This window comes from Phocoena sinus, chromosome 1 (assembly GCF_008692025.1).
Source record: "Phocoena sinus isolate mPhoSin1 chromosome 1, mPhoSin1.pri, whole genome shotgun sequence".
In the NCBI taxonomy this organism is placed as follows: Eukaryota; Metazoa; Chordata; class Mammalia; order Artiodactyla; family Phocoenidae; genus Phocoena; species Phocoena sinus.
This window is the reverse complement of record NC_045763.1, coordinates 165,265,056-165,279,428: the sequence shown is the minus strand read 5'-3', so window position 1 is coordinate 165,279,428 and position 14,373 is coordinate 165,265,056. Positions and strand designations below refer to the sequence as shown.

At 34.4% G+C, this 14,373-nt stretch overlaps 1 protein-coding gene across 2 annotated transcripts in view; it reads right to left on the bottom strand.

Annotated features, from left to right (window-relative positions):
- Positions 1-14,373, bottom strand: part of AIDA (axin interactor, dorsalization associated) — a 42,661-nt gene that overhangs the window by 22,374 nt on the left and 5,914 nt on the right. For both annotated transcript variants that reach the window (XM_032632921.1, XM_032632929.1), the window contains exons 2-4: positions 11,861-11,930; positions 4,320-4,373; positions 3,852-3,906 (exon numbers count right to left, since the gene is read on the bottom strand). In XM_032632921.1, coding sequence (XP_032488812.1) covers positions 3,852-3,906; positions 4,320-4,373; positions 11,861-11,930 — 179 coding nt within the window. The remainder of the gene's footprint in view (positions 1-3,851; positions 3,907-4,319; positions 4,374-11,860; positions 11,931-14,373) is intronic.

Below are 14,373 nucleotides of genomic sequence, written 5' to 3'. Positions count from 1 at the left end.
CTCCAAGAATTAGAGAACAAGCTAGAGCAACAACAAAGGCTCTGGGGCAGGAGCTTGTTCAAGGAATAGAATGGACCGTAGAGCTTAAGTCTGATAAGCAAGGGGGAAGTAGCAAAAGCTCTGAAATCAGATCTTAGCCCTACGAGGATGTTAATGACTTGAGCATTCACATAACTACTCTGAATCTCCGTTTCCCCAGTTCTAAAACCAGAATACCATTTCCTTCCCAGACTGTTGAGAAAATTAAATTAAATAACACAGTATATGACATTGCATGGGAACATTTAAAGTACCATAAAAGTATAATTCTACATTACTATATGGTAATTTATTTCTCCATAGTTTTCCCTATCTGGCTGACTAGAATCCTATTATTTCAGATCTCACTAAGAAGGACTATTTTTAAAATTATAAAACTATCCTCTCTAAGCTTGGTGCATGAATGTTCCTTGTAAGCTATTCATTCAACTCAAATATCAATTAATTCATCAGTCCCCAACCTTTCTGGCATCAGGGACCGGTTTCATGGAAGACAATTTTTCCACAGACCGGGGGTGAGGGAGGGGAGATGGTTCAGGTGGTAATGCGAGCGATGGGGAGCGACGGGGAGCGGGAGATGAAGCTTCGCTCGCTCACCGCCGGCCACTCACGTCCTGCTGTGAAGCCCGGTTCCTCACAGGCCACAGACCAATACTGGTCTGCGGCCCAGGGGTTGGGGACCCCTGAATTAATCACTTACACAGTATTATGCTAGATATTGAGAACAGGGAATGGGTGACACACAAAAAAAAAGATCATGTATATCAGAAATGATCACATTTTAATAATAAAAAGGAAAAATCAAACCTTAAAATATGTACAAAACAACATCAATTAAAAAGTTGAAAATCATATTAGTCATTAAGAATATCTTAAATTTGTATTATAATAGAAGAATTAAACAGTATTTTCTTTCCTTAGGTATCAATGCTTTGAAAAGGAAATGTCTGTTTTGCAGTAATAGCCTCTCCTTTATTTTGTATTTATAAGTATAGAGTATATCAGATATTTAATTTGTGTGAATAACTTTGGGAGAAAAATAACAGCTCCTTTCTCCCTTTCTGTAAATGTAGGATAGGTTTCCATTTTCACCAACTATGGAATAACAGGGATTCTAACGTCCTTTTAAAATAGGGTTCTACATAAACTTTACATAGGATTTTTCTTCTGACACTAATATTAATATTTTAGGAGGATTTAGAGAAGAGAGAAGCAAGTTTATAATTCCATGGAAGGTATTATCATGAGCATGGAGTCTACAACCATTGGGGTCTAACTGGCTCATCCAGTAGAAATCACACACACAGGCCCACGCTCTACTGGTAAGAACTCAGCACTCTCAGCCTGCTGTCGTGGAGCAGGCCCTGCAACCTCCTGAAGCTGACACTCTAAAAATCTCACAGACACACACCCCAGATGTATTCTTCTTTTGTGGCTGACATTTTTCATTTTTGTGGTAGGCAAAAATGAGCAAGTGCTTCCCATCTGAAAGGTTATTTTTTTAATTATGTGAGAAGATTCCCTGAAGACATTCAACTTAAAAATCTGCCGCGTTCAAACTATAGGCAGAGCGTTGAATGAGGCTCTGTGGGGAAAATACAGAGGCTATTTACAATCTTCTTGAGGAGAGAAATAAATATAAGTGAGAAAAATACAGGGAAGACTACAATGGTGGCTATAAAAAGTGCTCCTAGAAAGGACATGAAGTAGAGTTTAATTATGGCTAGGGAAAGCACGGAAAGCTTTCAGAGAAAGGTGGGATTTCTTCGGGTCTTTCAAAGATGAATTAATGGAAGGGAACTTTACAGTTTATGGGGCTGTCACGGGGGGACAAGTTTGAATAAGAAGTATTCTGCTACTAAGGATTAACATAAGAAAATCAAGTAACTGGTACTTTCAAGATCTTAGTTTTAGTATGAATTTCAGACAGGATTATATTTTTAAAACTTTGAAAGGAAAAATACATTAGCAAAATAAACCAACTAGGACTAACATGTTGAAAGACACAGTCATTCATTAATTTTCCTTTCCTTAACATTCTTAGAAGAGGCAGAGGTCAGCTTGACTAAGAACACTGAATCTGAAATATAGTCAAACACCAATTTATAGAAAATGTTTAATTCCGATAAAATAATTAACTCATAACAAGTGCCTAGATTTTATAAATTCAAAATTAATTACAGAGCATATCCTACTGAGATACAATATACACATTTATGTTCCTTTTAGAGGCAACAGCAAATTAAAATCATCTAAAAAAATAATAAGTACCAGGAAGGGAGAAGTCCAAATGAGAAGAATTATATAAATTCAAACTATAACAAAATGAATCCCAATAATACTCTTTCCTTTCCATTTGCACACCAAATCTTAAAAAAAATAAAAAATAAACAAATAAACAAAGTAGAAGACTAATGCAGATTTTAGTCCAATCTTCCACTAAGATACGGGCCAAAAATCTCTCAGGAACTTGACCTGAAGAACCATGCTATTTAGGATTGTTGCCAATACTGCACCATTCCAAGTATTAATAACAGAGTGCAGTGGTAGGAATGCAGGCTTTGAGATCACTTAGAACCCTGGTCAAAATCCGGTTCTGGCATTTACAAGCTGTAAGATCACGGGCAAGTGTCAGTAAGCAAAATGCCGTTGAGACGATTTATCTGAGAGCTTGGCATACTGCTGCTACTCGAAAAAATGGCAACCGTTATTACCAACGAGAAGGTCTATGAGGCCATAGGAGGAATAACTGAGCGAGTCTATGGAAAGAGATAATAAACATCTGAGTATAAGCGTTTACAAACTTTACAGTCACCCTACATACCTAACAGGTTCTTAAGTTTTATTTGGAAACAAACTGAAAAGAAATGGAAAATAGTGACTAGGTAAGGATCCCAAATCCTAATTATTCTTATCATTTAAAAGTGAACGTTATGATTTTCTTTAGAAACATTATATAACTCAGACATCCTAACTGCAGCTGAAATCTTTTTTTTAAAGCCATCAATGTGCTTTTCTTAAAATAATCTTATATATAGCCAGTTGCAAAAGACCATACATTATATGATTCCATTTATACGAAATGTTCAGAACAGGCAAATTTATAGAGACAAAAAGTAGATTAGTGGTTGCCTAGGGCTGGGAATTGGGGGAAGCTGGAGGGAAATGACTGAATGCTAACGGATAAAGGGTTTCTTTATGGGGTGATAAAAATGTCCTAAAATTGACTATGGTGATATTCAATACTTGTGCCCTTGCTTATATTTCAAACATTTCCTCTAAGAGAACATTCATTTGAACCAGCAAAAAAGCTTCATCTAGCAGCAACCTAACCACCAAAATATTTGAAGGAATTGTTTATCTCAAAAAAACTTTCAGGAAGGAAAATGAGGACAACAAGGAAATATTTTATAGAGCAGACCAAACAGCTGGACTGCAGTTTTCAGTGACATGCTGTATAAATAGGCATCAATGACTATAAATTTATATTTTCCAGTAGACTCTACTGTAAATGTTTACCGAAGTAATTTAATTATAGTCTTATTAAAGAGATTAAAACAAAATAAAGTCTAAAACAGATAGATGAGGTACGACATAGAATCAAATAATTTTTCATATTCTATAATGAAAGTGAACCAAAGAATAATTACTATAAATATTATAGGAATTATAAAAGCACAAAAAAATTACATAGGACTAGATATTAACAGAAATGACTCAAATCAGCATCTCTGCTAAATAACCTTAATATCCATAACAGCTCAAATATTTTTCTAAAGGAGTATCACTAAAAAATATAAAACAAAACTTACTTGGTTCTAGCTTCTTCAGATCCTCCAGTTTAAATTCTTCTTGGGACTGTGTGGACTGAATTTAAAACATGCGTATTACATATTTTTATTACAAAGATTTCACTGCACCCTATGTCTTTTAAGTGGTTGACGACATATTCAAAAAGTGGCCAAAATAAATGAATCTATTTCTTGCTTTCAGGGTAAAAAAAAAAAAAAAAAAATTCCAAACTGGTTTTTGTTTTTGTGTTTTTTGGAACATTCAGGCTAAAAATAACAGAAAAAAAATTGAAGTCATATCTTTTATTTTTACAGTTTATATAATATGAACTAAATCTTTTAATATGAGTTTAACCCACCAATTCTTATTGTTATAAAACCTTTGTGAGACAATACTGCTTTTGGCATGAATGCTAATATTTTATCAGAATAGTTCACAATAATTTCTTTTCCTTATATTAAAAAGTTGGAGGGGGGGAACCTATTTACCTGTAAAGCTGCACTTCGTAATTCCAAGCATGTTGCAATTTTGCCTATGGTTTTCTGAAGGAAAAAGAAAAAGCTATAAATACCAAATATATCATAACTGTTAGTTGTCCAAATCATCAAGTTAATTTTCATTGATAAGCAATCTATAATTTTAAAAAATAAGTTAAATTTTACTTCTTTTAGCATCTTGCAGACTTTGGAGGCGAGAAACAGGAGGTAAAGGTCTGGGATCGGGCAGAGAAGGTGAGTATATATTCGCTCCTAACCTAATGTGCCAAAACCAATTTTAAATCAAGTTTGCTTTGATGATAGCTTTAGATATGATTTAAAGGGCAATGAAAAGGACTTCAAGCATCTTCCCTCCTAAGCTTTACCTTTTCTTCTTCTCCATAAAGTCTGATATCCACTAAAAGACTTAAAAACAAAAATATCTGAAAGTTAGCACAGTGGTTAATTTAATTTTGACTCAAATCAAATCTCGACTTGTTCAATTAAATATATCAACAGTACTAAGCAGAATCAATACTTGTGATAAATGGTGGTAAATTTTACAGTCAGATCTGAGCTATAAAATGGATACAAGTGATAAGGCATAGTACCTGTCTTTAATAAGCGCATGTTTCTATTATATAAGACACATTCAGAATCACTGTAACATAAAGCAGAGGCACTTGATTCTATAGGGCTTCAGCGAGCTAAGCGGTAATATGTCCTGGAGAAACAGGACAAGAATCGGAATTAGGATTCAAGCCCCAGTGACTGGGAGGATTTCTAAAACTAACGTACTAGGAAAATTGTCATGGTTCAGTTGTCTGAAGTCCCAAACTGAAGCAGGGGGAGAAAGGTTTGAAATGTGAAATGCGTGTGTTGGGGGAGGGAGGTCATTATAAAGGGGACCTTCTAGGACCAGCTGCAAAATCTGTTATTACTTTAGCAATAAATCATACAGATAGTTTCTGGACAGAAGAATGACTATCAGATTTGCCCTTTAAGAAGACTGCTGTGTGGGCTCCCCTGGTGGCGCAGTGGTTGAGAGTCCGCCTGCCGATGCAGGGGACATGGGTTCGTGCCCCGGTCTGGGAGGATCCCACGTGCCACGGAGCGGCTGGGCCCGTGAGAGGCCCGTGTACCGCAAAAACAAAAAAAAAAATAATAAGACTGTTGTGATAAGAGTATCCATAGGGTGAAGGAGAAAAGGGAAAAGACTAAAGGTAAGATCAATCAGGTTATTTCAACTGTCTATGTAAACAGTAATCAGAACAAGAACATGAATGACTAGGGTTGAAATGAAAAGGAGACGCATAGAACAAGTATCTGCAAGAGCAGGCAGCAGCTGAATTATGCCCATCAAGATTTTTAAATCCTTCCTAATAAAAAGGAATAAATCCTGACAATAAAAGTGAAGTATATATGTACAATATTTGCAATGCCTTCACAAAAAAAATATTCTGGAAAAAAAAGGATGTTTTTCTATATATACTGACGACCTGCAAAAGTTTAGTCAATTAGATTTGGTGGTTTTCTCTTTCATCAATTTTCTTTGGAAGATAAATGAGGAGCAAAGAGGAGTAACAACTATTGTCCTGGTACCTGGCACCCAGGCTAGATGGCACTACGCAATTATCACGTGGACCATAAACAGCTGGGATAGTTCACAAAATAAAACACTAATTCTACAAATAACAAATGCTAGAGAGGATGTGGAGAAAAGGGAACCCTCCTACACTGTTGGTAGGAATGTAAATTGGTGCAGCCACTATGGCAAACAGTATGGATGTTCCTTAAAAAACTAAAAATAGGGTTGCCATATGATCCAGCAATCCCACCCCTAGGCATATATCTGGAGAAAACTATAATTAGAAAAGATACATGCACCCCAATGTTCACAGCAGCACTATTCACAATAGCCAAGACACAGAAGCAAGGTAAATAAATGTCCATCAACAGACGAATGGATAAAGAAGATGTGGTATATATATATACAATGGAATACTCCTCAGCCATAAAAAAGAATGAAATAATGCCATTTGCAGCAACATGGATGGACCTAGAGATTATCATACTAAGTGAAGTAAGTCAGAAAGAGAAAGACAAACACCATATGATATCACTTATGGAATCTAAAATATGACACAAATGAACTTATTTATGAAACAGAAACAGACTCACAGACATAGAAAACAAACTTATGGTTACCAAAGGTGAAAGGGGGAAGGATAAATTAGGAGCTGGGGATTAGCAAAGTACTATATGTAAAACAGATAAACAATAAGGTCCTACTGTATAGCACAGGGAACTATATTCAGTATCCTGTTATAAACCATAATGGGAAAGAATATGAAAAAGAATATGTATATATTGATATATATATCAATATGTATAACTGAATCACTTTGCTGTACACCAGAAGCTAACACAACATCGTAAATCAAGTATACTTCAATAAAAAATTTTTTTTAATTTAAAAATATATAAATAAATAAACCACAACTGAGCAAAAGACATGACTCTTGGTCAAGGAACAAGTAACAAAATTTAACTATCTCCACAGTATTTAAAAATGTCTTTTAATCTTAATATAAGAGTTTATAAAATGTCAAATTTTATTTTGAAATTTTACATTTAAATATTATATTTAATAGAACTGCTGCAAAAGGAATCAAGATAATCACAGATTTATTTACCCTCTGAAAGAGCTGTTGTGGAGCAACCAGCAACAATCTTTTCTACATAAAATCTAATAACCTCAGATCATTGTTCATATATATCACTCAAATCTGACAAAACTAGTAAATAATTTTAACTATAAATATAATTACATAGTAACAGTAATAGCTAACAACTATTGAGCAGTTACTAAATGACAGACTCTGCTAAGTGATTTACACACATTACGTCATTTAATCCTGACTACAACCCTATGAGTTAGATACAACTATTTTATAGATGTGAAAACAGAAGACAGGTTAAGCAACTTGCCCTGGACATCAGTATATTCTATACAATAGCAATATATACAACAAAGTAATACACTTATTTTAATACCATTTGGCCATACTTTTTATGTTCTTTAAAAAATGGTTTTGAAAAAGGGTTGTCTGTATTAAGGGACACGTACCAGTAAGTCTTTAAAAATACTAGTTAACTCCTTTTCCTTCTTTACTATACAATCCATCTGATTTGATGTTTTTAACATTTAAGGTAAAATGTAGTTTAACAACTGTAAGTCCACTAATAATCTATTTTAAATTTAAATATTTCTTCAAGTTAAGCAGAAGCAACAGTTTTTTACACAGAATCTACTGAACTATGGCAAAATACCAATAAGCATTATTCATAACTATTTTAAGGGACCACACCCAACATCAGTATTAAAAAAGGAGTGAAACACTATCATTTTCAGCTGTAGCAAAACATGCAGCATTTATTGATGTCAAAATCAAGTGCTTGCTACTGTAATTATTTCAACTTTCTTAGAAAGAAATGGTTCAGAAAAATTATTAAGAAGCACAAAGTCATATGTGTCAGAATATAAATATTGACTATTAACTAATACACATTAAGACTAAGCACTCAAAGTGAAGTTTAATTTTAGAAAGATTTAAATAATTAGCACTTCATTCAAATTAACTGCTTATACCTACTGTGGTATAGAAATGGAAAATGTTGTCATTTTCAGAATACTGCCTACTTTACTTTGTCACTTGCTAGGGAAATGGACAACTCAAAAAGAGTGGTGAAAGGAAAAGATGAAATAGAAATATACAAATAAAGAGCAAAAGTAATTTTGCTAAAACATATCAAGGAGAAATATGTTGAAAAAATACACATTGTTAAAGTAGTAGAGTCTCAATCCAGACTTAATTTTTTACATTTAGACAGCCAGTCGTCTACTCTTTAGATGGCGGGGGTGGGGAGGAAAGAAAGGAAGAGAGGGAGGAGGCAGTGGAAAGTGGGGACCTATAAAATGTAAAACAAGCATATAGTGCTGGAATTCTCATTACCACTAAATTTGATTCAAAACAGGGAAAAACTTTCTAAGCATCATGAGACAGGATGTTCTAGTCTGTCCAGAAACTTACATGAGAAAATCTACTACACCAAAGCAGGGAATTTAACGGAATGAAAGCTTTTGGCAGCTATTTTTTGGCTACTAAACCCTGTTGTTATAATGACAAAACTATTAAGAAATGAAATGAAAGCTATGTCAACTGATCATGAGGGAAGATCAAATAAGAATTATAAACTTGCTTTTTTTTCCACCAGAAATCTTTCAGAATATTTTGAATAGAAAAGCCATATGAAGATTTTTTACCATCAACTAATAAACTTTAGAGAGATCAGTAGCTCTGCTTTAGAGTTCTTCAGATTTAAAATAAATATTGTGAAGATATATATGTTATTCTCTAAAAAAATAGGATTCCTCTAATCTTAAAATAATCATATACAAATAAATATCAATAACTTAAGATCTAACAAAGCATTTATTCATCAAATGTTTTTGAAATCTTACTGTGAACTAACAGTAGAAAGCTTCATAAAGAAAGCACTTTAGAAATATAGTGGTTTTTAAAAATCTTCTTTCAAAGTTCCACAAATTATTAAATGGTTGGCATAATTCTAAAACCTGTCACTGCTACAAAAACATTTAAAATAGTAAAAGCATAAAGAATATAATTCCAAATAGAAAACATATAGAACAATTTTGCTTAGAATAATGTAAGGAACATTCTCCATTTTCCCCTTTTAAGGAAAACACAATCGAATTTCTTCTCCTTTGGCTTACATGCCAGGTCTGGCATTCAATTAATTTTGCAGACCTAACAGTTGGTTTCAAAATTTCCCATAACATGTTCTTTAGACCCAATGAAATATTATAAAGGGAGGAGGAGGGAGACTTTCAAAAGCCAACAAATCTAAGAAATACTCCACTACCCAAACTCTTTAAAACTCCAACATACACGTTAGCATACTAAAAGCCCTGACAAGTCACAAACTCTGTTCATATAACATCTATTAATTTTTCAGAGTCAATGTTCTCCAGATAATGTCTGGGAAATCTTTGTTTTTCTAATCATTTATTAACTTAGAGCCTCTACGTTTTTCCTTATGTGACATTGAAATAAGGCCTACAATGCCAATATGAGGTTTCTGGCTCGTTGTGAATGCTTCACCTGTATTTTTAAAGAAATTTTTTTTTTAAAGAATTTGTAAATGCATACGACTTGCCTTATATTCATAATGTAGTACAGAGTGATTTGGGGGTCCTTCTCCAAGCCCAAGGAATAGGGAGGCAGGCACAACCTCTCTCTGTAGTCACTACTGGCAGCCACATTTGCCTCCTAAGCAGGTTTATAAATAATAAATACCTCAGAAATCACACCTCGAGGAGGGGAGGAGGAACAGACTACCTCAAAGGTGGAGGTCATTTGAAGATTTAGGGATACGTTTCAAGATCATTTAGAGTTATCTAATCCCTCATTTCATACATAAGGAAATTAAGGCCCAGCGACAGAGACTGGATTCAAGACCAAGTCTTCTGACTCCAGATCTCAGGCTCATTCCTTTAGGTCATGGTGCCTCCTGGGCCTTGTGGAGGGTGAGATCTGTGTAAGCTGAAAAAAGACAGCAGCCAGGTGCCTACTAAGAACAGCTATAAATTAAAGATTGAATACACAGCACTGTCAAACATCCCAGCTTCACCCTTAGAAAGTTAAAGAAAATTAAGAAAAAGCTAATTTTTTCTGGTTAGTCTAATCATCAGAATATGATAAAGCTCATTTCTTGATGACATTTTTTAAAAACTTTAGTATGTTTTAGGTCAAATCAATTTATATTTGAGGTCGTGTTGCTCATAGAACCTAAACCTAAGCAACAGATGTTGGAGACAAGGCAAACAGGTGATTAAAATATGGCTGTCATTAAACTTTTTAATTTCCTAAGCTTTCATTTTGTTTCTATAGTCATAACACACTTTGTTAGCTGTTAATTTACATACTCAGATATTTGAGATTGTTTCAAAACATAGATGTTTAAACTCCCAAATCTGTGATGCCAGCTGATCACTTCCTTAGCAATTCGTAGACAGATTTCACAAATCTTAGAGGTGATAAAGCATATAGTCCTTCTTCCTTTCCTTTTGCAAACCGGACAATTCCTCTGTGGTAATTATTTTCCAGGGCTAAAATCCTAAGTTTCCTAAATCTATTGTGGATATTAGCAATTATTAAGGAAAAAAGAAAAATATACTTTAAAATTTTAAAACTTCTATTACTTTTTAAAATACAAAATAAAGATACACTAGATGACACAGACCCAAAAACGTTTTATTAGTTATTTTTTTAAATTTTATCTTATTTATTTTTTTGTACAGCAGGTTTGTGTTTTTTTGATTTTTGAATTTTATTTATTTTTTTACACGGCAGGTTCTTACTAGTTATACATTTTATACATATTAGTGTATACATGTCAATTCCAATCTCCCAATTCGTCCCACCACCACTGCCCCTGCCACTTTCCCCGCTTGGTGTCCACATGTTTGTTCTCTACATCTGTGTCTCTATTTCTGCCCTGCAAACCGGTTCAACAGACCCCAAATATTTTTAAAATGCAAACATACTAACTTGTGTAAGAAATATGACTGACCCTAATTTTTGGTGTTTTTTTCTTTTCAAAGATTTATAAAGATGAATCAAATGAATACAGGCCTAAGGACTAAAACCAATTTGCTTAGGTTTACTTGAAGAGTGTGCAAAGAATCACTCCCACTCCCACTCCTTGTACAAAAAGAGAATAAAAGCAAATTAAGTCACCATAGTTTTTACAATGTATTAAGAAATGGGAGGAAAGCTGACATGAATTTTTTCATTATCTACGAGATTAAAATTTAACTTAACATTAGATACCTTGAGCCAGGAAAAATAAGAATTGTTTCCTCCCATTTCTTCTCACTGTTTTACAGTAAGGCTTCTTAAAATATCCCACTTTTCACAATCTCTAGCAGTACAGGGAATCAATCTGATACACTAAAATTTTAATTCAAGGAGAAAGAGCACCCTTGAAACATTTTGCAACTTTATGCATTTATTTTGTTGATGGATTCTTATGCTAAATTCTTGACTTGAACTAATTATTTTTCAGTGGTGGCTTTTTTTTTCGTTTGTTTTGTTTTTTTGTTTGTTTTCAGAGGAGGTGGAGAAGGAGGTAAGGAAGTTCTGAGTTAAGTAAGTACTGAGGTGGGATGCAATTACTCACAATCAAACTCCAGTCTCTGGTACCCCTTCCTTCCCAACCAAAGTGTGGATGGTCTCCACTAAATGTCTAAATGGCTGAGTAAAGAAATTTATTAAGTAAGAAATTCATTACATGGTAAATCATGTGGTATCTCTAAAGTAATTACTTAATGTTCAGCAAAGCATAATCAGTATCATTCTTTGTACTTAAGTATAACAGTTTTTGTTGTTTGTTTTTGCTTAATGGACTCAAAAGACAGAACCCTTTTCATTTGGAATCTGATGTATCTAGAGATTATTTTATGGTACCTTTTGTTCTTCTGTGAACTCAGAATTATTGTGTTGAGCTTGGGCCTCTTTTTGTAGGTGTCTTGCTAATCTGTAAGAAGAAAAAACATTCTTTAAAATTGAAGGAAAGCAAACTATTTCAAGTGAAACACGATAAAATAATTTAATTCTTAAAGAGTGAAGTACAATAACACTTTTCTTCTGTTTTCAAAGTATAAATCTACATTATCTTTAGAATCTAACTCTTTATACAATGACAATGGAAATAAGATACTTTTCATACCATTTCACTGGGACAAATTTCAGCTCTAGACAGCAAAAACAGAATCATAGAGGTGGAAAGAATCTCAAATGACATCGAATTCAACTTTCCTTAGTACACACGAATTTCTTCTACAACAAGCCAAGAGCAGTTGTCCAGATTTGGCTTAAACACTTCCAGTGAGCACCAATTAATAGTACCAGCCAGAGGTACTTTATCAGTCTATCATTAATTTGCTGATAAGATTAGTTCAAATTACAGCCATGACAAAGTGATGATACTCTATCAAATTATACTTTTGAACGTATTTTTCATGGCAAATAAAGAAAATCCTCTACCAATCAGACATGGAAATCACTGTTTGCTCAGTTATCATCATACTTAACAGCAGCTAGGCCTAGGATGAGTTTTCAAGGATGGATCTGTGTTACAAGTCTAAGCTCAACTCTTACAGCTAAACAATAAAAAGAAAAATAACTCAATTTAAAAATGAGTAAAAGGTTTGATTGAACAGACATTTCTCCAAAGAATATATAAAAATGGCCAATAAGTACATGGCTATCATCTCATTAGTTATTAGGGACATACAAATTAAAACCACAATGACATACAACTTCACACCCACCAGGATGGGTATAATTTTTAAAAAGAGGGAGAAAAAGTACAATGGGTATTGGCAAGGATGTGGAAATCGGAACCCTACCACTGGAACTGATGGTAGGAATGTAAAATGGTACAGTCACTGTGGAAAACAGTTTGGCAGTTCCTTAAAAAGTTAAGCATAGGGGGCTTCCCTGGTGGCGCAGTGTCCCCCGATGCAGGGGACACGGGTTCGTGCCCCGGTCCGGGAAGATCCCACATGCCGCGGAGCGGCTAGGCCCCTAAGCCATGGCCACTGAGCCTGTGCTCCACAAAGGGAGAGGCCACAACAGTGAGAGGCCCGCGTACCGCAAAAAAAAAAAAAAAAAAAAAAAAAAAAAGTTAAGCATAGAGTTACCATATAACCCAGCAGTTTCAAAATCCTAGGTATATTCCCAAGAGAACAGAAAACATGTTCACACTCACACACACAAAAACTGTACACGAATGATCACAGGAGCAGCATTATGCGTGATTAGCCAAAAACTGGAAATACCTAAAATGTCCATTAACTGATGAACGGATAAACAAAATGTGGCGCACACATTCAAAGGAATGTTATTTGGCCATAAAGAGGAATGAAATACTGATACATGCTACAACATGAATGAACCTCAAAGACATTATGCTAAATGAAAGAAGCCATATAAAAGATCATATATTATATGATTCCATTTACATGAAATATCCAGAATAGATAAAGCCATAGAGATAGAAGGCAGATTAGTGGTTGCCAGGGGCTGGGGAAATGAGAGAATTGGAAGTGACCCATATCAGGTAAAGGGTTTCTTTTGAGAGTGATGGAAATGTTCTGGAATTAGATAGTGGTGATGGTGGCATAACATTGTGAACATACTAAACACTAACAAATTGTACAACTTTACAGTGATAAATTTCATGTTACGTGATATTTATTTTAATTTTTAAAAACTTGCAGGGGGGAAAAAAGAAAACAAAGAATTGAAAGGATGTTTTTGGTGAGACATTTTGTAACTACAAAAGAATTTTAAACTATAATTCCCAAGCATACTATACTATCCTAGGTGGGGAACGGAGGCAGGGATACAAAGGGTAGCAAGTGCTAGATTTCCCACCAAGCCGTTGCAAAAGACAGTTCACCAAGTTTCCAAAAAGTCTTAGATGGAAGTTCTAATCTATATAATCATGTCTTTAAAGATCAAGAGTAAAGTTCACATGATGACCTCTATCTAATCTATGAAAGGTCTGCATCCTCTTTATCATAACGCAAGAAACTCCTACATAAAATCATAACGTTTGCCAGGATAGCTCCACCATGTTACTTAATCAAAGTGCTTCCATCCATTTATTTCTTTTCCCCCAAAACTGGAAACCCCAGAATATTTGTCCTAAAATGTCATTCATAGACCCACTCTATGGATTTTATACAGGAATAAGTACAATTAGAAACAGCCATAGCCATACTTGTCCCGTACTTGGTTTCCTTTCTAACTTTTGCTGGCCTACCATCTACGTAGAGTTCTCTTCAGGAATCACAGTCTACACTTAACAATGTCAACTACACATCCCTGAATTCAGGGACGTTACACTGTTGCACAGTTTCTTTATTTGACAAGTTCTACACACAATATGCCAATAGTGACTGTAAACCTAA